Source organism: Loxodonta africana, chromosome 5 (assembly GCF_030014295.1).
Source record: "Loxodonta africana isolate mLoxAfr1 chromosome 5, mLoxAfr1.hap2, whole genome shotgun sequence".
In the NCBI taxonomy this organism is placed as follows: Eukaryota; Metazoa; Chordata; class Mammalia; order Proboscidea; family Elephantidae; genus Loxodonta; species Loxodonta africana.
The window spans coordinates 159,011,727-159,038,528 of record NC_087346.1 but is presented as its reverse complement, the minus strand read 5'-3'; the positions used below and the strand labels follow the sequence as shown (position 1 = coordinate 159,038,528).

Sequence of the window (26,802 nt, the reverse complement as noted above, 5' to 3'; positions counted from 1 at the left end):
CACACCTTTCCTGACTTCAAACCACTCAGTATCCCCTTGTTCTGTCCGAACAACTGCCTCTTGATCTATGTAAAGGTCTCTCATAAGCACAATTAAGTGTTCTGGAACTCCCATTCTTCACAGTGTCATCCATAGATTGTTATGATCCACACAGTCGAATGCCTTTGCATAGTCAATAAAACACAGGTAAACATCCTTCTGGTATTCTCTGCTTTCAGCCAGGATCGATCTGACGTCAGCAATGATATCCCTGGTTCCATGTCCTCTTCTGAAACCAGCCTGAATTTCTGGCAGTTCCCTGTCGATATACTGCTGCAGCCGTTTTTGAATGATCTTCTGCAAAATTTTGCTTGCATGTGATATTAATGATATTGTTCTATAATTTCCACATTCGGTTGGATCACCTTTCTTGGGAATAGGCATAAATATGGATCTCTTCCAGTCAGTTGGCCAGGAAGCTGTCTTCCATATTTCTTGGCATACACGAGTGAGCACCTCCAGCGTTGCATCTGTTTGTTGAAACATCTCAATTGATATCCCATCAATTCCTGGAGCCTTGTTTTTCGCCAATGCCTTCAGAGCAGCTTGGACTTCTTCCTTCAGTACCATCAGTTCCTGATCACATGCCACCTCCTGAAATGGTTGAATATCGACTAATTCTTTTTGGTATAATGACTCTGTATTCCTTCCATCTTCTTTTGATGCTTCCTGAGTTGTTTAATGTTTCCCCCATAGAATCCTTCACTATTGCAACTCAAGGCTTAAATTTTTCTTCAGTTCTTTCAGCTTGAAACACCGAGTGTGTTCTTCTCTTTTGGTTTTCCACCTCCAGCTCTTTGCACATGTCATTATAATAATTTACTTTGTCTTCTCTAGACTCCCTTTGAAATCTTCTGTTCAGTTCTTTTACTTCATCAATTCTTCCTTTTGCTTTAGCTGCTCAACGCTCAAGAGCAAGTTTCAGAGTCTCCTCTGACATCCATCTTGGTCTTTTCTTTCTTTCCTGTCTTTTCAGTGACCTCTTGCTTTCTTCATGGATGATGTCCTTGATGTCCTTCCACAACTCATCTGGTCTGTGGTCACTAGTGTTCAGTGCGTCAAATCTATTCTTGAGATGGTCTCTAAATTCAGATGGGATATACTCAAGGTCATATTTTGGCTCTCGTGGACTTGCTCTGATTTTCTTCAGTTTCAGCTTGAACTTGCATATGAGCAATTGATGGTCTGTTCCACAGTCGGCCACTGGCCTTGTTCTGACGGATGCTATCGAGCTTTTCCATTGTCTCTTTCCATAGCTGTAGTCAATTTGATTTCTGTGTGTTCCATCTGGCGAGGTCCGTGTGTACAGTCGCCGTTTATGCTGGTGAAAGAAGGTATTTGCAATGAAGAAGTTGTTGGTCTTGCAAAATTCTATCATTTGATCTCCACCATTGTTTCTATCACCAAGGCCATATTTTCCAACTACTGGTCCTTCTTTGTTTCCTACTTCTGCATTCCAATTGCCAGTAATTATCAATGTATCTTGATTGCATGTTCGATCAATTTCAGACTGCAGCAGCTGATAAAAATCTTCTATTTCTTCATCTTTGGCCCTAGTGGTTGGTGCATAAATTTGAATAATAGTCATATTAACTGGTCTTCCTTGGAGGCATATGGATATTATCCTATCACTGACAGCGTTGTACTTCAGGATAGATCTTGAAACGTCCTTTTTGATGATGAATGCAACACCATTCCTCTTCGAGTTGTCATTCCCAGCATAGCAGACTATATGATTGTCCAATTCAAAATGGCCAATAACAGCCCATTTCAGCTCACTAATACCTAGGATATCGATGTTTATGCATTCCATTTCATTTTTTACGATTTCCAATTTTCCTAGATTCATACTTCGTACATTCCAGGTTCCGATTATTAATGGATGTTTGCAGCTATTTCTTCTCATTTTGAGTCGTGCCACATCAGCAAATGAAGATCCTGAAAGCTTTACTCCATCCACGTCATTAAGGTCGACTCCACTTTGAGGAGGCAGCTCTTCCCCAGTCACCTTCTGAGTGCCTTCCAACGTGGGGGGCTCATCTTCCAGCACTATATCAGACAATGTTCCGATGATATTCATAGGTTTTCATTGGCTAACACTTTTCAGAAGTAGATTGCCGGGTTCTTCTTCCTAGTCTGTCTTAGTCTGGAAGCTCAGCTGAAACCTGTCCTCCATGGGTGACCCTGCTGGTATCTGAATACCGGTGGCATAGCTTCCAGCATCACAGCAACACACAAGCCCCCACAGTGTGACAAACTGACAGACACGTGTGCGGGTCCCAGGAATAGATAATAGAATCTGACGCTGGCATCCACTCCAACAGTCACCTGGACCTGCGCAGGGCCAGAGGGCCCCAGGACCAGCAGAGGGTCCTCCAGACTCCAGGCTCCCATAGAGCACAAGGAGAAACAACCTGCCTGATTCCTATCGCCGCAATTGTGAGGGTGGAGGGGCCCTGACAGACACTCCAGTCCAGCACCCACCTTCAAGCAGGCTTGGCATTACCTGCTGACAGAGAGGCCCAGAGGTTCCAGTTTCTCTCTCAGGTTAAACAACTAGGAGATGGGTTGAGGGTGGAGCCCATCTACCTCCCCACCCACCATGTCCAACTGCCTCAAATTCTGCCAGGGCCAACACCCAATGTCCCTCAAATCATGGCTTAGGGAGGTAACTAACATTAACATGACAAGTGGCCTGGGAACCAGCCAGTCCAGCCTCCCCAAGTAACAGGTGAGGAAGCTGGAGATAGTAGGGGTCTGTCCTGGCAGGCCCGTGAGACCTGATCACTTGTCTACCTCACTTCACCTTTGTGAAGGACAATTAAAAAATCCCTAGCGCAGCCCGTCAGACACTAGACCACAGCTCCAGAGGGGCAAGGACAGGGCCTGCTCAGCACTATACCCCCCACCTCTGCCTCCCACCCCTACCCCCAACCCCCCAACTCCCACACTCCCTGCCTCACACCCCCCACCATCCCGCATGGTGCCAGGTGCTAGCAGGTGCTCAGGAAATATTTGGTAAGTATTTGGTGAACAAATAAACTCTGATAAAGTGTTCACAGTGAGGCACTGCAGAACGTTCTGAGAAGTGAGGCTTCTGGCTAACACCATCACTCACGCCCCAGAAGTCAGGTCTAGTCAGCAAACCAGTGCCATCCCTGTGAGGGATCTCACATGAACAACTGTCAGCCAGGGGTTCTTGTTTGGTGCTGTTGAGTCGATTCCAACTTGTAGAGACCCCACAGGGCAATGGAGAGCTGTGCCACAGGGTTTCCTAGGCTGTGATCTCTACAGGAGCCAATCTCCAGGTCTTTTCTTCTGAGAAGCTGCTGGGTAGGTTTGAACCACCAACCTTTTTGTTAGCAGTGGAGCCTTTAACCACCGTGCCACCAGGGCTCTTTAGCCAGGTGCTAACCCCTTGCCTTCGAGTGGATTCCCACTCATGTTGTTGTCATTGTTAGGTGCCATTGAGTCAGTTCCGACTCATAGTGACCCTATGCACAACAGAACTAAACACTGCCCAGTCCTGATCCATCCTTACAATGGTTGTTATGCTTGAGCTCATTGTTGCAGCCACTGTGTCAGTCCACCTCGTTGAGGGTCTTCCTCTTTTCCGCTGACCCTGTACTCTGCCAAGCATGATGTCCTTCTCCAGGGACTGATCTCTCCTGACAATGTGTCCAAAGTATGTAAGATGCAGTCTCGCCATCCTTGCTTCTAAGGAGCATTCTGGTTGCACTTCTTCCAAGACAGGTTTGTTCTTTTGGCAGTCCATGGTATATTGAATATTCTTCACCAACACCACAATTCAAAGGCGTCAATTCTTATTCGGTCTCATATGATGCGATTGAAAACACCATGGCTTGGGTCAGGCACACCTTAGTCTTCAAGGTGACATCTTTGCTCTTCAACACTTTAAAGAGGTCCTTTGCAGCAGATTTACTCAATGCAATGCGTCTTTTGATTTCTTGACTGCTGCTTCCATGGCAGTTGATTGTGGATCCAAGTAAAATGAAATCCTTGACAACTTCAATCTTTTCTCCGTTTATCATGATGTTGCTCACTGGTCCAGTTGTGAAGATTTCTGTTTTCTTTATGTTGAGGTGTAATCCATACTGAAGGCTGTGGACTTAGATCTTCATTAGTAAGTGCTTCAAGTCCTCTTCACTTTCAGCAAGCAAGGTTGTGTCATCTGCATAACGCAGGTTGTTAATAAGCCTTCCTCCAGTCCTGATGCAACCCATAAAACAGAGTAGAACTGCCCCAAAGGGTTTCCAAGGAATAACTGGTGGATTTGAATTGCCGACCTTTTGGTTAGCAGCCAAACACTTACCCGCTGCCAGGCTCCAAGGCAGGAAAGGAGTGCCCGTGGGAGGAGCGAGCACCCAGTGGTCAGGAGAATAAGAGGCAGAGGGTAAGATGATTAAATCTCAGCAGCCTGGACGGAGCCTGGGGGTGCTGGGCCCCCGACCTGAGAGGGGTGCTGCAGTGGGTGGGGTGCCGCAGGGCCGGTCCCGTGAGGGCTGGGAGTTGCAGGGGGGTTCAGCTGCTTGGGGAGGACCGGCCGCTGCCCCACATTACAGGGGGCAGGTGGGAGGACCCTCCTCTGGCCCACTCAGTGAAGAACTCGTTCAAAGGGCAAAGGCTTCCCTTCTCCCAGGAGGGGCAGGTGCTGGGTAGACACAGCCCCCAGGGGCCTGTTTTCAGGGCCCCTCCCTACAGTACTCACCCCGTACGTGTGAGGCATAAATAACCCCAGAGAAACGCTTCCACACACACACCTGGAGACACACACACCTGGAGAGACACGCACCTGGAGAGACACGCACCTGGAGACACACGCACCTGGAGACACACGCACCTGGAGACACACACAACCTTCACAGCAGCACTGTTAGCGGTTCTGTAGAACACAGTCACACAATGGAGTATTATAGTTAAAACAAAGGAACTTCAACTACAGATAACAGATGAACAAATCTCTGAACCAATACTGAGTTATTAAAAGGTTGCAGAAGACTGAATTATAAAGCCAAGCAAGCAGCACAGGACATTGGTGGTTCAGTAAGAGAATTCTCGCCTTCGATTCAGGAGACCTGGGTTTGATTCCCGGCCATGCACCTCACTCACAGCCACTGCCTGTCTGTCAGTGGAGGCCTACGTGTTGCTGTTCACAGAGCTTCCAGACTAGGACAGACTAGGAAGAAAGGCCTGGCGATTTACTTCCAAAAATCAGCCAATGAAGACCTTATGGAGCACAAGGGTCTGAGCCACACCCGATCATGGGGATGGTGCAGGACCAGGCAGTGTTTCTGTTGTTCTGCTGTGCAAGGGGTTGTCAGGAGTCAGGAGCCGCCTAGAGAGCAGCTAACAACAGAAAAGCAGCAGCAAGGCCAGTCGGTCTATCACTAGAGGACGCCAGCCCTCCGAGCACCTCAGCTTCTGGCAGGAGCCTGGTGGCCTCGGCTCTGGACAGCCTCACTTTTCCTGGACACCATACAAAACACAAAGGGAACAATAAACAGTGCCTGTGTTCACGTTTCCTCTCCTCAGCTGTCCGCCCACTCTTGTCCTTCGGATCCTTTGAACTTCAGCTCTGTCTTCCCTGGGGAGACCCCGGACCATGTCCAGGCTGGCCAAGCACCCACAGTGACCTGCATCCCCGTGTTTTCCACACATTTCTGAGACGTCCCTCTTGACCCGGCACCGTGCCCCACAGACAGCGTGCCACCAGTGTCCATGGAACGAGCTATACCATGCAGAAGGCTCGGGGCCTGGGACACATCCCCACACAGCCTCCACACCCGGGGAGTTTTCTCCTAATGGGAAGTCCTTTAGCGTCCCCCATCAGGCCGACTTCTCATCCACTGTTGCTGGGGTCTGCACCCCTTCCTGTGCACTGGGGCAGGGAGGGGGCCACCGTAACGATCAAAGCTGGTGTTTGCACAGGGACATTTAGCATGGGCCTTCATCGTGGCCTTTGTCGAGTTGTCCCGAGATTTTTTTCATAATCTATTTTAAAACTTCCTCTCATTGTACTAGAAGAACTGCACAAAGCATGTTTGCGGACTCGCGCACTCTCCTGCTTGGTATATGATGAACCGTAACCAGCGCCATGGTACACCGACCAAGGTCATATTAAATGCATGGAAACCCTGGTGGCGTAGTGGTTAAGAGCTACGACTGCTAACCAAAAGGTCAACAGTTCGAATCCACCAGGTGCTCCTTGGGAACCCTATGAGGCAGCTCTTCTCTGTCCTGTAGGGTCCCTATGAGTTGGAATCAGGCAACTTTTTGTTTGTTTTTGGTGTATTAAATGCGTGTATTTCTGTGGGCTGCTGCTTTCACTCAGCATGCCTCGGGAAGTTTTCCATGGCAGTAGAATGTGGCCCCACCTCGCTGTGGCCACAGCTGCTCACTGCTCCCTCCTGCAGTCACCACCCTCCCGTCTCAGAAAGAATCGAATGGTCACCTAGACACATGGCCACCCAGCTAAGAGAGGAAAGGGGCAGCAGCGGGCTACCCTCCATTCTCCCTCTTCTCCGGGGTTGCCGCAGAAAAGAAAGGTGACCCAATCAAACCTTGTAACCTGCTGATGACAGGCCCCCAGCAAACCAGCGGTGGTACCTGCTGGCGGGAGAGCCCTCACCTACTACCTGCTAGCAGGAGAGCCCTCACCTACGGAAAGCTTCCAGCAGGGTGGAGTCGGTGTGACTGATCAGACAGAAGAACTGACGTGCTGCAAGTGTGGTGCTGGCAAAGAATGCACGGTGGGCTGCCAGGACAAACCCGCTGGGCTTAGAAGAAATACAGCCAGGATGGCCAGACTCTGGCTCACTCACTTTGGACATGTCATCAGGAAAGACCCATCACTAGAAAAGAACATGATGTTTAGTAAAGTAGAGAAAATGAAGGAAGCCCTCAATGAGATGGATTGATACAATAGCCATAACAATGGACTCAAGCATGGTAATGACCATGAAGACGGTGCAGGACCAGGCAACATTCTGTTCTGTTATACATAACGTAAGGTCCCTCCACAGCACAAATGGTTTGCACTCAACTGCTAACCAGAGGTTGGTGGTTCAAACCCACCCAGCAGTACCATGAAAAAAAGGCCTGGTGGTTTGCTTCTGTTAAGACTGTTGTTGTCGTGTGCCATCAAGTCGATTCCAACTCATAGTGACCTTATATGACAGAGTAGAACTGCCCCATAAATTGTTATTGCTAGGTGCTGTCTTAGCCATCTAGTGCTGCTGTAACAGAAATACCATACATGGATGGCTTTAACAGAAAGAAATGTATTCTCTTACTGTCTAGTAGGCTACAAGTCCAAATTCAGGGCATCAGCTCCAGGGGAAGGCTTTCTGTCTCTGTCGGCTCCGGAGGAAGTTCCTTGTCATGTGTCTTGTCATGTATCAGTCTTCCCTTGGTCTGGGACCATCTCAGCACAGGAAACTCAGGTCCAAAGGATGCGCCTGCTCCCGGCACTGCTTTCTTGGTGGTATGAGGTTCCCAACTCTCTGCTAGCTTACCTCTCATCTCTTAAGAGAGATAAAGGTGGTGCAGGCCACACCCCAGGGAAACTCCTTTTACATTGGATCAAGGATGTGACCTGGTAAAAAGACCTGGTAAGGGTGTTTAAATCCCACCCTAATCTTTTCAACATAAAATTACGATTCCACCCTAATCCTCTCTAAAATAAAATTACAATCACAAAATAGACGACAACCGCACAATACATGTAATTATGGCCCAGCCATATTGATACATACATTTTTGGGGGGACATAATTCAGTCCATGACAGGAGCTGTTGAGTCAGTTCTGACCCATAGCAACCCTATGTGCAACAGAACAAAACACTGTCTGGTCCTGTGCCATCCTCATAATCGTTGCTATCTTTGAGCCAATGATTGCAGCCACTGTATCAGTCCATCTTGTTGAGGGTTCTCCTCTCTCTTGCTGACCCTCTACTTTACCAAGCATAATGTGTTTCACCAGGGACTGCTCCCTCCTGATAACATGTCCAAAGTATTTGAGATGAAGTCTCACTATCCTTGCTTCTAAGGAGCATTCTGGCTGTGCTTCTTCCAAGACAGATTTGTTCATTCTTTTGGCAGTTCATGGTACATTCCATATTCTTTGCCAACACCATAATTCAAAGGCATCAATTCTTCTTTGGCCTCCTTTGTTTATTGTCCAGCTTTTGCACACATATAAGGCAAATGAAAACACCACAGCTTTGGTCAGGTGCACCTTAATCCTCATAGAGACATCTTTCCCTTTTAACACTTTGAAGAGGTCCTTTGCGGCAGATTTGCCCAATGCAATGCGTCGTCTGATTTCTTGACTGCTGCTTCCATGACTGTTGATTGTGGATCCAAGTAAAATGAAATCCTGGACAACTTTGATCTTTTCGCCGTTTATCATGATGTTGCTCATTGGTCCAGTTGTGAGGATTTTTGTTTTACTTATCTTGAGGTACAATCCATACTAAGGCTGTGGTCTTTGATCTTCATCAGTAAGTGCTTCCAGTTCTCTTCACTTTCAGCAAGCAAGGTTGTGTCACCTGTGTAACGCAGGTTGTTAATGAGTCTTCCTCCGATCCTGGTGCCCTGTTCTTCTTCATACAGTCCAGCTTCTCAGATTATTTGCTCAGCATACAGATTGAATAGGTATGGTGAAAGGATACAACCCAGACGCACACCTTTCCTGACTTTAAACCACGCAGTGTCCCCTTGTTCTGTTTGAACAGTCGATGGCCTCTTGGTCTGTGTGCTGCAGAGATTACAGCTGGGAAAATCCTATGTAACATATGGTGTCGCCATGAGTCGGAGTCAACTTGATGGCAACAGGTTTGGTTTGGGTTCTTCTTAATATATGTAAGGTTGCCATGAGTTGGAGTGGACTGGGCTACAACAACATCTAGTGTGTCTGGGATTGCTCACGGTACCCTGGACTCCTGGACTACAGGGTATGGCTCCCTGGAAGATGTTGCACAAACTATGTAGCTATCAAAAAGTTATCAAATTTACTGATTTTATGCCAAAGTTCATAGCAAAGAAAACGAAAATAAAGTTCTGCAGCATTTCTGAATCAAGGAACCCCGTTCTTTGCCCTCCATGCATAAATCTTCCTTTAGAAACTCTTAGCGAGAAAACACTCAGTATCTGTTTGAGCTCCTCCAGTTACCAAAAATGCATTCATTTGCAATTTTCCTGATTGGTAGATATTTTTATGACAAGTTTACGATGTTTGGACCAAAGCACTAATTTTCCTTATATACAAAGAGCTCTCACTAATCAATAAGAAGAAAACCAACAATCAAATAGAAAAATAGCCATGATATATGAACCACGTATATGCAATAAAAGAAATATGGATGGCCAATTAACACATATATCTGAATGCTTAAAGTCACTCATAATCAAAGAGATTCAAGTTAAATGAACAAAGACCTTTCCTTTCCTATCCAATGGGCACAGATATAAAAGATAACGTTCAGGGCTGTCTGGGTGAGGAGAAAAGGGTATTCACACTGCAGGTGGAAATATAAATTGAAAAACCTCTTTGGAAGGCAATTTGACAAAATTAAAATCCACGAACACTTAGAAAAACAGCAATTTCACATCTAGGAACTTACCCAAAAGACATGCTCACATACGCACAAAGATACAAACTTAAGGATGAAATCTGGGAACAACCTGAGGTTCCCATCAAGTGGAGACTGATGAAGTAAAAGATGGGACCTGCGTCCAGTGTAATACCATGTAGCCAATACAAAGAAGCAGAGCTCCTGAATGGACACAGAATTGCGTCCAAGAGAAAACGTTTAAGAAAAAAAAAAAAAATCACAGAAGTATATAATCCAAGGCACATTTTCAAAGAAGGAATAAAAGGGAACGAATACTCCCGAGGCTGCACTGGGGAGTAAGCAGAGATGAAAAGACTCACTGGTCTGTGGGCAGTAGTTCCCTTTGGGGGCAGGGCAGGAGGAGGCGGGAGAGGCTGAAAAAAGAATTGAGGACTTTGACCTTTTCCAGTTCCATATGATTTGTTTTTGTCATTTTTGTGGAATTATCATACACTACTTTTAGATACTGTTATTATGAATAAAGAGTGCAGAACAAGGTAGTGAGCACCCACGTGCACCACAATAAATAAGAAATAAAACTTTACAAACAGAAGCCCTTCCCTGATCCTACTCCAGGTCCTGCTCTGGAGAGGCACACCCGTGTTCACCGGGGGTTCCTCGTTCCTGCACTTACACATTGCTTACACTGTTACCACATGGCACAGATGCACACCCCATCTTCACCTGGACTCCTCATTCCTGCACCACATATACGTTGCTTACGCTGTTACCACATGGCACAGATGCACACCCCATCTTCACCTGGACTCCTCATTCCTGCACCACATATACGTTGCTTACACTGTTACCACATGGCACAGATGCACACCCCATCTTCACCTGGACTCCTCATTCCTGCACCACATATACGTTGCTTACGCTGTTACCACATGGCACAGATGCACACCCCATCTTCACCTGGACTCCTCATTCCTGCACCACATATACATTGCTTACACTGTTACCACATGGCACATACGCACACCCCATCTTCACCTGGACTCCTCATTCCTGCACCACATATACGTTGCTTACGCTGTTACCACGTGGCACAGATGCACATCCCTAAGCAATGGATGGAAACCCTCGTGGCGTAGTGGTTAAGTGCTACGGCTGCTAACCAAAGGGTCGGCAGTTCGAATCTGCCAGGTGCTCCTTAGAACCTCTATGGGGCAGTTCTACTCTGTCCTATAGGGTCGCTATGAGTCGGAATCCACTCGGGGCACTGGGTTTGGTTTTTTTTTTTTTTTGAAGCAATGGACAGTACTGCTTGCATGATGTCAAACTTTATAGAAGGTAAAGTGCTGTACACCTTATGTGTTTTTCCTTTTTTAGTAGCATCGTTTTTAGATTTATTTGGGTAGATACAAGTAGCATAAGTTCATTTAGACTGAGCTCTTGGGTATTCAAGTATATTCCTATATTCCACATTTGTTCCTCCCATTCTCCTGTTAACGGCTTACTGAGCCTTCATCACAGCACCAGCTAGGCGACAATACTCTGAAGGAATGGGGTTTGGTCTTAGAGGATTCCATACATGACTAGAAGACCATTATAGGGTGCTGTATCTCCTAATGCTAAAATACAGGGGTCTGGGAATCAAGGAGTAAAAGTGGGAGTGGATCCTCCCAGTATTATACCTGAAAACCCAGTTGCAGAATTTTTTGCTTCCCATTCTGGCAACTTTGAGCTCTGATGACTTGGAGGTCTTAGTTCCCAAAAGGAGAAGGTTTCCACCAGTGAACACAATAGTGGTTTCCCTGAATTGGGAAACAAGTCTACCATCTGGCCATTTGGGGCTCCTCAGGCCACTGAACCAACAAAGGGATTGCTCTACTGAAGTGACTGACCCCAGTGACCAAGAAGACACTGACCTGCTGCAATCCATGACGGCAAAGAGGACTAGAACCCAGGGGGTTCTCTAGCGCGCCTCTTAGTGACTCCAGGCTCGATAGTAAAGGGTGATTGAAAGCTACAGCAACCAAAAGGAGGCAGGACCACTGAAGAGCCGGACCTTCCAGAATGAAAGAACTAAGAACCGCAACCAGTGGCAGTGCTGACTGAGGGCAAAGAACATCTGCAATGAGTCATGGAAGAGGCCTCTCGACCATGGCTTCATGATCGATGACAGGACGAAGACTGCAGTAGCTTCACGTTTTCTCCTTGCTGGTTAGGTGTGTATATTTATTTGTACAATTTAACTATTTTTCCTTCTTTTGCCTTCCTCTGATTTGATACAAGTTTGTTGGAAGTTAACTTTACAATTTAGTCTTTAGGCAACAAAATATTCGTGGGACAATGACTGAATTCGATGAGTAATTAATACAGCCAGCAGAGGAAATAATGACTACCGGGGGTGGTGACATCAGCAAAAACAGTTGAGTAAAGACCTGCAAAAATCCTCTCCTCCATTAAAGCAATGAGAACGCTGGCAAAAATAGTCGGAATCAACTTTTTCAGAACTCTGAAAATTAACCAAAAGCTTGCAACAATCCAGGCAGCATTTATGCAAGGAAAAGGCTGAATCTTGTTAAGAACAGTAAACTTCGTGGTGTTTTCACTTGCCCTATTCCCACACCCTAGGACTGCAGTAGCCTTGAAGACCAACAGCTTCCATCATAGTGAAAACCAGTCACTTGGCAACCACCAGAGGAGACGGAACAGGAGCTCCTTCAAAGCCACATTCCCAGAGAACTGTCATTATGTGGCCTGGCTGGTGGGTTCCTGGAGGACCCCACTTAGCAAGCCTGTCTTTTTTGACCTGACTCAGAGCTCATCCAGTTCAAACAGTCTCTTTGCCAGGGGCATTTGTTGAAAACAACCAGAAGCAACTGTTGAATATCTCAGCTGCCTGAGGCAGTGATAACAGTTGGGACAAACAATAGGCTAATCAAAAGGCTTGAAAGGAAATGCTAGGAAAAAGCTCTGACATATTCCCAGGAATCTAGAAGGCCACCCTGCACTGTACATACACTCAGCGAAGATACAAGAAGGCCCTAAGTGTTCGCCTATGGCTAATCCTGGGACTCTGCAGAAGCCGGAAGTGAAGGCTGAAGCAGAGCTGTCAACAGTGGGGTGCTGACGGTGTGGCAAAGACTAGGAGATATTGGGTCCAGGCATCTAAGGACATCTCTGTCCAATCATTAGCTGACCATTAAGCTAACCTGGGATCCCTAGTGGCACACTGGTTAAAGCGCTCAGCTGCTAACCGAAAGGGCAGCAGTTCGAACCCATCAGCTGCCCTGCAGGAGAAAGCTGTGGCAGTCTGCTTCCATCAAGATTTACAGCCTTGAAAATCCTGTGGGGCAGTTCTACCCTGTCCTATAGGGTCATGTCTTAGTCACCTAGTGCTGCTGTAACAGAAACACCACAAGTGGATGGGGTTAACAAAGAGAAGTTTATTTGCTCGTAGTCCAGTAGGCTAGAAGTTCGAATTCAGGACAGCAGCTCCAGGGGAAGGCTTTCTCTCTCTGCTGGCTCTGGATGAAAGTCCTTGTCATCAGTCTTCCCTCGGTCTGGGAGCATCTCAAAACAGGAACTTCAGGTCCAAAGGATATACTCTACTCCCAGCACTGCTTTCTTGGTGGTATGAGGTCCCCAAGTCTCTCTGCTCACTTCTGTCTTTTATATCTCAAAAGAGATTGGCTTAAGACACTATCTAATCTTGTAGACCTCATCAATATAACTGCCACTAATCCATCTCATTACATCACAGAGATAGAATTTACAACACATAGGAAATTACATCAAAAGATAAAATGGTAGACCATCATACAAGGGAATCAGGACCTAGCCAAGTTGACAGATACTTTTTGCAGACAGAATCCAATCCATGACGGGTCCCTTAAGTCAGAATTGACTCGATGGCAACAGGTTTGGGGGTTTTTTGGTTACTGTTTTTTGGGTTTTGTTTTGGTTTGGTTTGGTTTGGTTTAATAACTCAGGAGCCCTGGTAGCACAGTGGTTAACCAAAAGGTCAGCAGTTTGAACCCACCAGCAGCTCTGCGGGAGAAAGATGGGGCAGTCTGCTTCCATAAAGATTTACAGCCTTGGAAACCCTGTGGAGCAGTTCTGCTTTGTTCTGTAGTGTCGCTATGAGTCAGATTTGATGCAACAGACAGGTTTAATGATTCAGGTCAAAGGGATTCTCAAACTAAACAGCAACAAATTTCAAGAGATTACAGAAGGAACCCAATAAAACGCAATGAATTACCGCTTATTTTTAGATAAACCGTGTGTCATATCACATTGCAAAAGTAACTACAAGTCAAACAAATTAGTCTCACACAGAGGGGCAAGCTGGAGACCGAGGCTGTGTCTTAGTCTAAGCGCTTACTTGCCACATGACTGCGGGCAAATCCTTTAATGTTTACAAACCTTTATTCCCTTGTGTATGAACTGAAAATAAAATTACCCACCCTGAAGAGCTTCCAGAATTACTATCAAAGTCAAATAAGGAGACAATGTGCTCCATATACTACTGAACACTATACTATTATTTTCTAACACGAGAGACAGCAATTTCATCAGAAGTGTTTCAGTCTTTTGTTTCTGTCACAGTGTAAGTAGTAGCGACCAATACCCTCACTTTCAATACACTTTTGCTCAAGGTAAGAGAGCATTAAAAAGAAACCCAACACTTTATCAAACAAGTGAAAAGACAACCTACAGACTAGGAGAAACTGCTCAGGAACCATATCTGACAAGAGCCCAATTGCCAAAACATACACATTTTAAAAACCTCTACAACTTAACAACAAAAAGACAAACAGCCCAATCAAAAAGTGGATGAAGGACTTGAACAGACATTTCACCAAAGAGGATTTTCAAATGGCCAACAAGCACAAGAAAAGATGCTCAATGTTAGTACCCATTCCCACCACCAACCATCAGAGAGATGCACATCAAAACCACAGTGAGATACCACCTCACCTCATTAGAATGGCAAGGATTAAAATAAAATTTAAAAAAAAAAGGAAAGCAACAGGTGTCGGCCAGGTTGTAGAGAAAGTGAAACCCTCATCCATTGCTGGTGGGAATGTAAACTGGTGCCCCTGCTGCAGAAAACAGTTCGCCAGTTACTCAAAAAATTGAACACAGCTAGCTCAAAAAGTAAAGAATGTCACCCTTGAGTACTTTTTAAGAACTATCTATTATGCGACCAAAGAGACAACAGTTACTCCAAAGCAGAGATGGCAGGTTTGGGGGCAGTGAGTCTAAGCTATTGGGAGTGAAACAACTGGAACAGAAATAATGAGAACGCTGCTGACACAATCTCACTGAACATTAGGTGTAGAAATTGTTGAATTTTCACAAAAAATACAATATAATATATATATTTTTAAAGTTGAACATGGAATCACCGTATGACCCAGCAATGCCAGTCCTAGGTATACACCGGAAGAAGTGAAGGCAGGAACACAAACAGCAACCTGTCCGCTAGTGTTCACTGCGCACTGCTCACAACAGTCCAAAGGTGGCAACAACTTAAAGGTCCATCGACAGATGAACAGATACACAAACCATGGTACGTACATACACTGGAACATGTGTTGTGGCTGCCTGCCCTGGAGGGGTCAGTTCTGACTCCCGGTGAGCCCGTGTGACACGGCAGGTCCGCCTCTGACTCCCGGTGAGCCTGTGTGACGCAGCAGGTCCGCCGCTGTAGGGCTTTCCTGGCTGTCATTTTCTGAGGAGCCGCTGGGTGGGTTCAAACTGCCAACCTTTCGATTTACCGCTGAGCACGTAACATTTGTGCCACCAGGCCTTCTTAATGGAATTCTACTCAGCCATAAAAAGAAATTAAGCCCTGATGCATGCCACAAAATGGATGAACCTTGAAAATATACTGCAAAATAAGTCAGCCACAAAGGGATACTGTACGATGTCACTTACATGAAACAAGGAAACCAAAGATCATTAGTGGTGACGAGGGGTGGGCAGGGGGCGGGAGGGGCAGCTTTTGCTTAGAGGGCAGAGAGTTTATGTTCATGGTGGTGGAATACTTTAGAAAAGGAAAGTGAGAATGGCTGCACAACTTGAAGAATCAACGTCACTGAACTGCACACATAGAAACTGCTGGATTGTTGGATGTTTTGTTGTGTATATCTTCTCCACAATTAAACAGGAAAGAAAGAAACCCACAGCTTGAACATGTCTCTGCTTGTTCCCAAATGGATAACTTCAGGAACATCTGGTCACTCCTCGAGGATCACTCTATTCCTTCGTAAAGTGGGGACTGTGACATCACCTGTGACACCTAAAACAGTACTATGCCCTTCAGCTTACAATTCGCCGCAGCCAAAACGAGATGCACTGAAGGGGCACGTTATCCGTGAGAGCCACACAGACACTGATTCTCTGTATCAACATAATGACGCATTTACCGTGGCAATAGATAAAACATAACCTGTAAGTAAAAATATGCCAAGAGACGGTGAGTTTCCTGATTTCAAATAAACTTTTAGTAACTTTCCAGGGCCCTTGCCCGCTCCCCTACCCGACCCTGCAGTGAAAACGCAGGCGGAAGCTGGTCCCTGGGTGGCTCCAAGAGGCAGAAGGTTTGCCCCCAGCAGGTGCGCTCCCTGGGGACAGGTGCCAGCGTCCCCTCCCCGGAAGGAGGCTCCAGCCTGGGGTTCAGATCCGCCAGAGACTGCCACGGAGGGTGGGCAGCACACACAGCATGCAACTCCTATAGGAAGTCCATGTAAGATTTGGCAGGAACCCATAGGTACGTTTCAAAACACAAAAGCCTATGCTTAGAGGCATCAAACATCAGCTGCAGCTACTTTGGGAGGTGAGGCTACGGGAGATTGTCCTCACCTCCATCTTCAAATCCTCTTCAATGTGTTTACAGTGAAAAGGGGAAAGTGTGGATGGGGAGTCGCGAACACAAACTTCAGCTCTGCCCACAGCTCCCCCTCCACCAGCCCTGCCCTAACTGCCCAGCAGCTTCTGGAAACTTTTCTCCTGACGTCACAGTGATCCACAGGAATGTGAACAACACAGAAAAGCTGTTTTAAAACCGTTCAAGTTCTGACTGAGCTGAGCGCCAGGCCCCTGTTCTCCCACCACAAGCCCACCCTTTCCATATAGAGCAGCCGGCCTGGCACAGCCCCGTGTCCTCTCCTCTGCCAGCGGTGGCCCCCGACCATGTTTTGTTTTCCTCTCCAAACTCCAGACCCAGCTGCCTGGGAGGCAAAGGCCCCACAGGGAGAATGACGGCCCGGGTTTTTCAGGGCTGTGCTGCTCAAAGGGTGGTCCGCCACCCTTCGAGCCCGCCCACTTAGGCAGACAGGGCTGGGCGCTAAGCATTTTTCATGGCAGGCTTTTCTCAATGGAGGAAAACGGCTCCAGGATCGACACTGTGGTGCAGCCCCATCCTGACAGGAGCCGGAGCCATATAGCCACCTGCACTGCAAGAATGTCCCCACCTCAGGAAGGGAACTGTGCCTCAGAGACTGTGGGGTCAGAAACAGAACTGGGCTTCTAAGGGGCTGCGGGGTCAGACCCACCCCAGCCTCTGCCAGGAGAGAAGGGTGGAAGGAGGGAGGAAGCCTTACTCAGTTGGGAGGGGCCCACTTGCTGTGCACCACCCGCCCTGCCCAGCTGTCCCGCCCAGGACCAGCCTAGGGAAAGGTCAGAGCCAGAGCCAGGGCCGGGGCCGGGGCTCCGGGGCAAGACAGAGTCTGCAGCGCAAAAGCACAGCAGACATGCTGTGACAACCAAAACAGGCAGAGTGGGCCGAGAAACCAGGACAGTGGTTTCATCATTAACTGACCAATCAGGAAATCAAGTTCGTTTGTATTAACTACCCAGAACGGGCTTACCTTTTTGTCTTCTTTAGTCTTTCTGACATTTCGATGAGGGCCAAAAATGTTTGGCACCCCAAACGCCTTCCTGGACCACTCACTCTTCTGGGCGCTCAGCGGGGGCTGCGCGAAGCTGCCCTCCACCCGGTAGCGGTCGGCCGGGATCTTACTCATGGGCGGGGGCAGCGTGCCGCAGTTGACGCTGGACCACCCATCGGTGGAGTCGGTGTAGGAGTCCTGGTCGCTGGCATGGCCACACTGCCACTCCTGGAGGACGTGGACTGGGAGCCACCGCTGGTGGAAGCCACAGCCAGTCCCCACGGTGCTCCGCTTGGAAGGGGGGACAGAGCTCCGTAGAGCAGCGGGCGGCAGCTCCACGTGGGGTCCGGGTCCCAGATGCTTATGTAAGTCTCGGAACCTGTCGGTCTGTGGGGGGCCCTCGAAGGGGGCGCTCCCCTCCTGATCATGGCAGAAGGCGCCGTTCCAGGGGGGCGCCCAGGGGTGGGGGCCCCTCCCGCCCACACCTTCCCAGCCAGCACCACTGGTGGGGGCATGCTTGCTGGAGCCCCCACCCAGGTCGACCACGAGGACGCGGGCGCTCTTCTCTTCCTGGTTGAAGTTCCCGATGCCGCTGTCACTGTTGCTGCTGGTGCTGTTGTTCTGGTGGGCGTCCGCATCACCGTCCAGGAAGGCCCGGGCCCGCATGCCTTCGATCAGCTCACCCATGTCTCTGTACAGGACGGAAATGAACTGAAGGACGGGGAGAGAGGAGGCTGGGAACTCTAAGCAGCCGTTGGTGTCAGGGTCTGCAGTACACTCAAACCCAAACCGCCGTGCGATGCCCTGGTGGATCTTGTGATTGAACAGGTCAGGGTCCACCATAAACACGTGGCAGGAAGTCCGCAAGACCCCTTCCTCATCCTGCGCCAGGCTCCCATCGTCATTGGTCTGCATGGTCACGAGCCCGAAGAACCGCCTGTCATCAGGGCACAGGGCGCTGAAGGCCAGCTTCTCGGCAGGGTACTCCGCCACCACACCAGCCTTGTCGGTGCACAGCTGCACACAGTCGTGCATGATCTTCATGGTCACCAACGAGTGGATCTTCTGCTCTGCCCGCAAGCGCCTCATGCAGCCCCGGATGGCCTGCAAGCTGTCGTACTCCAGGTTGGAGCTGGTAGAGGGCAGCTCAATGGAACCTAAGTAGCCCACCACCATGGCAACGTTTAAAATGCTCGCATCTAATCCAAAATCGTCATGGTTTTCTAGTCCAATGCTGAAAACTGAATCATCGTTAATCACCTTCGCTATTTCCTCCTTGTAAAGCATGTTAGCGTTGGGATTATTGACAGTTTCATGTCCAGTGTCCAGTCGCACTGCAGCCGACTCTGAAAGGCATCTTTGTTTGGGCTTCAAGGGCTCTGAAGGGCTTGCACAAAGACTAGGAGTCTCAAAAATCATGCTGAAAATCCCCCCAGACTGCACTTCTTCAACGACTCTCTCCGCTCTGTTTATACCTAACGCTTTGGAATCAAGCTTGGGCTTGAACCAGCCCTTTCCTTCATAAAACCCAACCTCCTCATCACTGGAGCAGGACTCCAGGTGGCCGAGGCCCTCACCAATCACCATGTGCAGGACACCTGAACATTTCCCTATGAGCTTCACAACATCTTCATGAGATGCCTTCTTCACATTGATCTCGTTGACAGCCAGTATCTGGTCTCCAGCACGCAGGCCAACAAAGTCCGCAGGACTGCCCCTCATGACACAGCTGAGCACACAGGGCGCCTGTCCAGAGAGAGTAAAGCCGTATCCCGCGCGCCCCCGGGCGACCTCCACGCTCCGCGTCCGACGCCACCCCAGCTCCCCCGCTCTATGCATGTTGCCACGTCTCCAAGATCAGGAGCATGTTGAATTAGCCAGGGGACCCATTTCTCAGGGAATGAGCAATGCTGCCACCTTTTCCTTGAAATACTGCCCTAAGGAAGAAAAAGAAATAGCTCGTTATTAAAGATCCTACGTTTCTACTGCCTACTGGTCTAACCTATCATGAATACATTCACCAAAAACGTAAAAAGATTATTCACAACAAACACCATCATCGAAAGCGTCTCGAATTGCCACATGCACGTGAAAGTGAAGGAAAGGTAGGACTTAGATATAATAAACTCAAAGACACGCTAGGGAATTGCCCTTAAAAGTAGAAGACCTGCCCAGGATCTGTGTCCTGCTATGATGCTTCTCTCCATCAGCTAAATGCTTCCTGATCTGAGCAGCACAGGGATCTAGCGGCATCTGTCTGATGGAAAGAGAGGAGACCTTGGGGCCCTGACCTTCAGATGTGGTCTGTAGCCAGCAGCCCAGCTCACCCAGGCCAGTGAGAAATGCATGCTCAGCTCTGCCACAAACCAAATGCACCCAAACCGGCATTTTAACAAGAATTTAAGTGTGGAAAGCACGGCTTCCAATGCCAGGTTGGAAGGCTCTTATCTGATCACACATCCCCTCTACCAAGTCGTCTCCTCAGGAAAAGCAGACACCTACTTTCTCTTATATTCCGTGGCCCTGTCTCAATTAATTTATTTTGGACAAAACACTGTGTGGGGAAGACACATTAGCCTGAAACAACCTCAGTCAATACTACAGAGGTCACTCAACAGCAGGCATAAAACCACCCAAAAAAGAAAAAAAAATTAATGATAATTATTTCAGGGCACATGGCTTTATAGTTAAAGGTATTGGCTGTCACTGAAAAGAAGCCTGTCAGGGTCCCCAAGACCACTCCCAAGTCTGGTGGTTCGCTAGGAGGACTGACAGGATTTAGCGTGTAGTCGTACGCCTGGCTGAGCTTTATTACAGGGAGAAGACACAGAGCAAGCTGAGCACAGGGAAAAGACGCACAGGGTCAAGTCTGGGGAAACCAGGTGCGAACTTCCAGTGTCCTCTCCCCGTGGACTCACACGGGACACACTTCATTCCCCCCGCAACAAGTGTGACAGCACATGTGAAGTATCCACCGGGGAGGCCTGTTAGAGACTCAGCGCCCGGGGTTTTTATTAGGGCTGGTCACGTAGGCACTTCTGCCTGGCACGTAGCAAGATTCCAGACTCCCTGAAGGAAGGCAGGTGATCACACAGTCTAGGTGCAGAGAGCCACTCTGATGGAGTAATGGTGAGGACTGGCCCAAAACCCAAGCTCCAGACACCAGGCCCAGGGCCGACAGGCAAGCGGCCTTTCTAGGGAAGTGGCCAGGTCCGCTGTGCGGGCACTCTTCTGCTCAAGACCCTTTAAACATCACTTTAAAAAACAAATACAGCCAGTGATTATGCTGTGCAGAACCCAAATATAGAAAATAAGCTTTTTAGAGAGTATATGTTTTCAAATAATTGTTCTAAAGTTGATAGAAGAGACTCTTGGGTCTTGGGATAAAATCTCCAGTTAACAGCATCATAAGCAGATTCAAAGTAATTTATGCAAAAATTTCCAAAGAACAAGATGAAATGGAAAGCATATTATCAAGCAACTCCAAAACTGGCTTCAGTGATGATGACAACATTGATATTTACAATGCATATTTGAATAAAATTATTTTTAATATGTAAGAATCACTATGAGTCAGAATCGACTTGACAGCACTGGGTTTGGTTTTGGTTTTTTGGTATGTAAATTTTTTTTTAAGAATGAAAAAAGGAATAATTTGTTTCTAAATAACTATATTGTTTGACATCCAAATGGTGCTAAATTAATAATTTAAATATTATGACAGGACATTTAACTATTTAATATCCATTCTGAAAAACATATATATTAAATTTGGCCAGGAAACGTGTTTAAGGATCTTCTCCAGGGGTCTTCTTAAGGGGGACAGTGGGATGAATTGTTGTTCTTAGGTGCCATCAAGTCGGTTCCAACTCATAGCAACTCATGCTGTTGAATGTTTCTTTGGAATGGGCACAAATATGGATCTCTTCTGGTCAGTTGATCAGGTGGCTGTCTTCCAAATTTCCTGGCCTACACGAGTAAGCACTTTCAGCATTGCATCCGTTTGGGGAAACAACTCAATTGGTATTCTGTCAATTCCTGGAACTTGTTTTTAGCCAATGCCTTCAGTGCAGCGTGGGCTTCTCCCTTCAATATCATCAGTTCTTGATTATATGCTGCCTCCTGAAATGGTTGAACGTAGACCAATTCTTTTTGGTACAGTAACTCTGTGTCTTCCTTCCATTTTCTTTTGATGCTTCCTGCATCATTCAATTTTTGCCCGTTAAATCCTTCAATATTACAACTCATGGCTTGAATTTCTTCTTCAGTTCTTTGTTTCAGCAACACTGAGTATATTCTCTTCTTTCGGTTTTCTAACTCTAGGTCTTGGCACATTTCATTATAATACCTTACTTTGTCTTCTCAAGCCACCCTTTGAAATCTTTTGATCATCTCTTTTACTTCATCATTTCTTCTGTTCGCTTTAGCTACTTGACATTCAAGAGCAAGTTTCAGAGTCTCTTCTGACATCTATTTTGGTCTTTTCTTTCTTTCCTGTCTTTTTAATGACCTTTTCCTCTCTTCATGTATGATGTCCTCGATGTCATTCCATAACTCATCAGTGTTCAACGAGTCAAATCTATTCTTGACATGGCCTCTAAATTTAGGTGGGATACACTCAGAGCCATACTTTGGCACTCGTGGGCTTGTTCTAATTTTCTTCAGTTTCAACTTGAACTTGCATATGAGCAACCAATGGTCTGTTCTGCAGTTGGCCCCTGGCCTTGTTCAGACTGATGATATTGAGCTTCTCTTTCCATCGTCTATTTCACAGACGTAGTTGATTTGATTCCTGTGAATTCTATCTGGCAAGGTCCACATGTATATTTGCTGTTTATGTTGTTGAAAAAAGGTATTTGCAATGAAGAAGTCGTTGGTCTTGCAAAATTTCTATCATACGACCCCCAGCATCATTTCTATCACCAAGGCCATATTTTCCAACTACTGATATTCTTGTTTGTTTCCAACTTGTTGTTAAAAACCTTCAATTTCTTCATCTTTGGCCTCAACACTTGGTATGTAAATTTGAGTAATAGTCTTATTAACTGGTCTTCCTTGTAGGTATATGGATATTATCCTATCACTGACAGCATTGAACTTCTGGATAGATCTTGAAATATTCTTTTTGACAATGAATGTGACACCATTCCTCTTGAATTTGTCATTCTGGCATAGTAGACCATATGACTGTCTGATTCAAAATTCAAAACCAGTCCATTTTAGCTCATTAATGCCCAGCATATTGATCTTTGTGTGACCCATTTCATTTTTGACAACTCCCAATTTTCCTAGATTCATACTTCGTACATTCCATGTTCTGATTATTAATGGATATTTGCAGCTGCTTCTTCTCATCTTGAGTCATGCCACATCAGCAGATGAAGGTCCTGAAAGCTTGACTCCATTCACATCAAGGTCGACTCTACTTTGAAGAGACCGTTCTTCTCCAGTCATATTTTGAGTGTCTTCTAATTTGGGGCGGGGGGGAGGGCTCTTCTTCCGGCACTGTATCAGACAGTGTTCTGCTACTATTCACAAGGTTTTCACTGGCCGATTTTTTTAGTAGATTGCCAGGTTCTTCTTCCTAGTGTGTTTTAGTCTGGAAGGTCAGCTAAAGCCTGTCCACCATGAGTGACCCTGCTGGTATTTGAAATACCAGTGGCATAGCACCCAGCATCACAGCAACACGCAAGCCACCACTGTATGACAAACTGACAGACGAGTGGTGGGTAGGATGAATAATCTCCCCCCAGATATGCCCAGGACCTGTGAATATTACCTTATATGGCAAAACGGAAGTTGCATATGTGATAAATTAAGGCACCTGGGATGGTGAAATAGTCCTGGTGGACCTAATGTCCTTATCAGGGGAAGGATGTGATGAGGAAGACAGAGGTGTAAGTAATACCTAAGTACCTATAATCACATTTTATAAGTTCAGCCTATAGTTTGATTTTTACTTAAACTGTATCAATCAATAGTATTAAAACCAGTGGCACAGACTGTGAGGCTCAGAGGAGATGGCGGGACACAGGTTCCCCCGGTGAACGTGCAGAGCCATCAGTGGGCGACTGGCTGACATGCTGGGCCTGGCCCCTCCCCAGCACTCAGACCCTGATTTCACAGGCCTTGGGAGGGGCCCGGGAACCTGCCTGTTTTAACAAAGCTGCCCCCTGCTTCCAGGTGGTTCTGACACAGGTGGCAACCCCTGGAAGCTCTGAGCCGAGCTCATGGGATCCACCCCACTCATTTTGCACGAGAGGACACTGAGGTCTAGAAAGAAGTGCTTCTCTCATCCCAGGTCACAGGGCTTTGCAATGGCACAGACAGGGCCACAACCTAGACGTCCTCACTGCCAATCCAGCTCGTTCCCCACAGCCCACACCAACTGATCAGCTGCAGGCTAGTCCCACCTGGCTTTGACGCCAGCCCCGACCCTCAGGAAGCTGACACTGTGTTGAAAATTAGCCCCTTTCTCCCTGTATGGTAAATCACTCCCTTAACTGGGCTATCCCATCAGTAATTTAATTTTGTTGTTGTTGTTTGTTGAGAACATGCACAGCAGAACATACACCAATTCAACAGATTGTACAGGTACCATTTAATAACACGGATTACATTCTTCGAGTTGTGCAACCACTCTCGCCCTCATTCTCTGAATCGTTCCTCCCTCATTAACATAAACTCACGTCCCCCTAAGCTTCCTATCTAATCTTTCGTATTGCTGTTGTCAATTTGATACCATATAGTTCTTAAGAGAGTACGATGCTCAAGGCAGACATTCTTTACTAGTTAAGCTAAACTACTGTTTGGTTTAAAAAAGACTTCAGGGAATATTTTTGGTTTAAGGTTTAAAGATTATTTCAGGACAATAGTTTCAGGGGTTCATCCATCCTCCATGGTTCCAGAAAGTCTAGAGTCCATGAGAATCTGAATTCAGTTTGCAATTTCCACCTTTTGATCAAGATTCTTCTATAGAATCTTTGCTCAAAACATTCAGTAATGGTAGTCAGGCGCCAATTAGTTCTTCTGATCCCATGGCAAAGGAGGCAGTTGTTCATGGAGGCAATTAGCTACACATTTCGTATCCTCCTCCTGTTCCTGACTCTCCTTCTTTCTCTGTTGCTCTAGGTGAATAGAAACCAATTGTTGTTCCTTGGATGGCTGCTTGCAAGCTTTTAAGACCCCAGGCGCTACGCATCAAACTAGGAGGTAGAACAGAAGCACTGAACTAGTAGATAGAACAGAAGCAGTAAACAAGATATCAGGCCAATTAACTGCAATGTCCCATGAAATCATGACCCTAAAACTTCAATCAAGAAACCAAATCCCATGAGGTGTTGGGTTGTACATAAGCAGCCTCAGCAGATGTTTTCCATCCGTGTTTTAAAAGGCTCCCAAACCTACCCACTGCTGTCGGGTTGATGCCGACTCATAGGAACCCCTTAGGGGTTTCCAAGGCTGTAAACCTCCATGCAAGCAGACTGCCACGGCTTTCTTCCGCAGAGCCACTGGTGGTTTCAAACCATCAACCTTTCAGTTAGCAGTCAATTGCTTTAACCACTGTGCACCAGGGCTCCTTTAAAAGGCTTGAGTCTCACTAAATTTAAAAGAACAGAGCCTCTCTCTGGACCCCCACCTACCTGCATGCACTCTTCTTTGCCCGCTTAGCACTGCCCTTCTGTTTCTGCGGATCCACTCAGACTGTCCATGCCTCTCCCTCATCCACTTCCCACCTACTCTAATGGCCTTCGCCCTTCGTACCTCCAACAACTCCCACCAAAGTCACCAGCGACCTCATGCCACTACATTGATACTTTTCAGTCCTCACCTCACCTGACTTCTCGGCAGACTCACCTCTGTGGCTCTGTGGCTTCACCAAGACCACCCTCTGCACCTCTCGCTTGCTGCTGCCCCTCCTCCACTCAGCCTGCATGTGTGGCGCTTCCAAGGTCCCCCTTTCCCTGGGCGATCCCACCTACACCAGGGCACGGGCCTCACAGGCTTCACCTCCAGCCACACGTCTCCTCCAAGCCAGCCACGATGCCTCAAACTCTTCCCAAAGCTGCCCCCTGGCGCACCGGATGGCCCTGCCATCTCTCCAGATGCACAAGCCATGGCATCCAACGTAAGTGAGGGCACAAGAAAGGCTTCCTGAAATCCTAGTCAGGACAATCAGAGATTCAAGAAGATACCGCCTCAAGAAGAGGTTAGCATGAAGAAGGAACAAACAAGGGGGTCTATAAAATTAAAAAAAAAACAGACCTGAAGATAAAGTCAAGAATATCTTCCACTGCATAGAGCAAAAGAATAAGGAGATGGGAAAATATTACAGAAAAGCTAAGAGACAGAGAGGATCAAGCCAGGAATTACTGAGGAACAAAGTTTAAAATGGAGAGGGAGGAACGTGTACTTAAATTTGGTAAAAATCCCTTCTGCTCTTTTGTTACCATATCACCCACAAAGGGCAGCCAGAAGGATTTCACCAAATTTGTAGGGTACGTTTGGGGCTGTCTGGCTTAAACTGTAGATTATATGGAAACACAAAATTCTTTTTGGAGGATCTGGAGGCAGCTGAAATTGAAGCCAGATTTTAGCATTTGGTAAGAATGCTGGCCTTATTTGACTTAAAAAAGGGAGGGCGCTGAGAAAAAGAAACTCAAAGAAGTCACTGAGGGACTCTCTAGCCACCAAAACAAAGGTAAAACCTCCCCCATCTCCCCACCCCAGGCCACTGTACGAAGACCCCAGGCCACTGAAAACAAGCAACGGCTTCAATTTAAAGACCCAAACCAAAAGTTAGGTCGTGTGCACCCAGGCTGCTGCCGAATGAACGGTTGTGGCAGCTCCAGGTACACAGTGTCAGTGGGTGGGTGGCTGGCTGATTGGTTGGTTGGTTGATTGATTAATTGACTGATTGATTGAATAATGGTCAATGTTTGCCCAGTAAAAGACCTGGTTGGCTAGTTGGTCCGAAAAGTAATAGAGCATTTCCCATAGCTAATAACAGACAAAAATCTTAAAATCTCAAGTGCCAAGCAGGATAAATGAAAAAAGTCCCATAAAACTTCAGGAGAGGAAAAAAAAAACCTGTCCCACACAAAGGAAGATGGAGCTGACAGGAGACACCTGAGAACATGGCGTGCCTGCTAGGTGATAGCGGAGGGCAGCCAGCAAAGCTCCCAGGGGCTCGATGCATATATGTTGGCTAAATACACATGTGAGTGGGTAAGGAAAAATGATTTGGGGCCTAGAATTCTATACCCAAATTATCAATC

At 47.0% G+C, this 26,802-nt stretch overlaps 1 protein-coding gene across 5 annotated transcripts in view; it reads right to left on the bottom strand.

Moving 5' to 3' along the window:
* The window catches only part of RGS12 (regulator of G protein signaling 12), a 162,448-nt gene that overhangs the window by 101,329 nt on the left and 34,317 nt on the right, over positions 1 to 26,802 (bottom strand). For 4 of the 5 annotated variants that reach the window (XM_064286176.1, XM_064286177.1, XM_064286175.1 and 1 more), the window contains one exon: positions 17,504 to 19,461. In XM_064286176.1, coding sequence (XP_064142246.1) covers positions 17,504 to 19,363 — 1,860 coding nt within the window. In that variant the 5' untranslated portion in view covers positions 19,364 to 19,461. Of the gene's footprint in view, positions 1 to 17,503; positions 19,462 to 26,802 lie in introns of those variants that run through there. The other variant, XM_064286179.1, reaches the window with a different exon arrangement.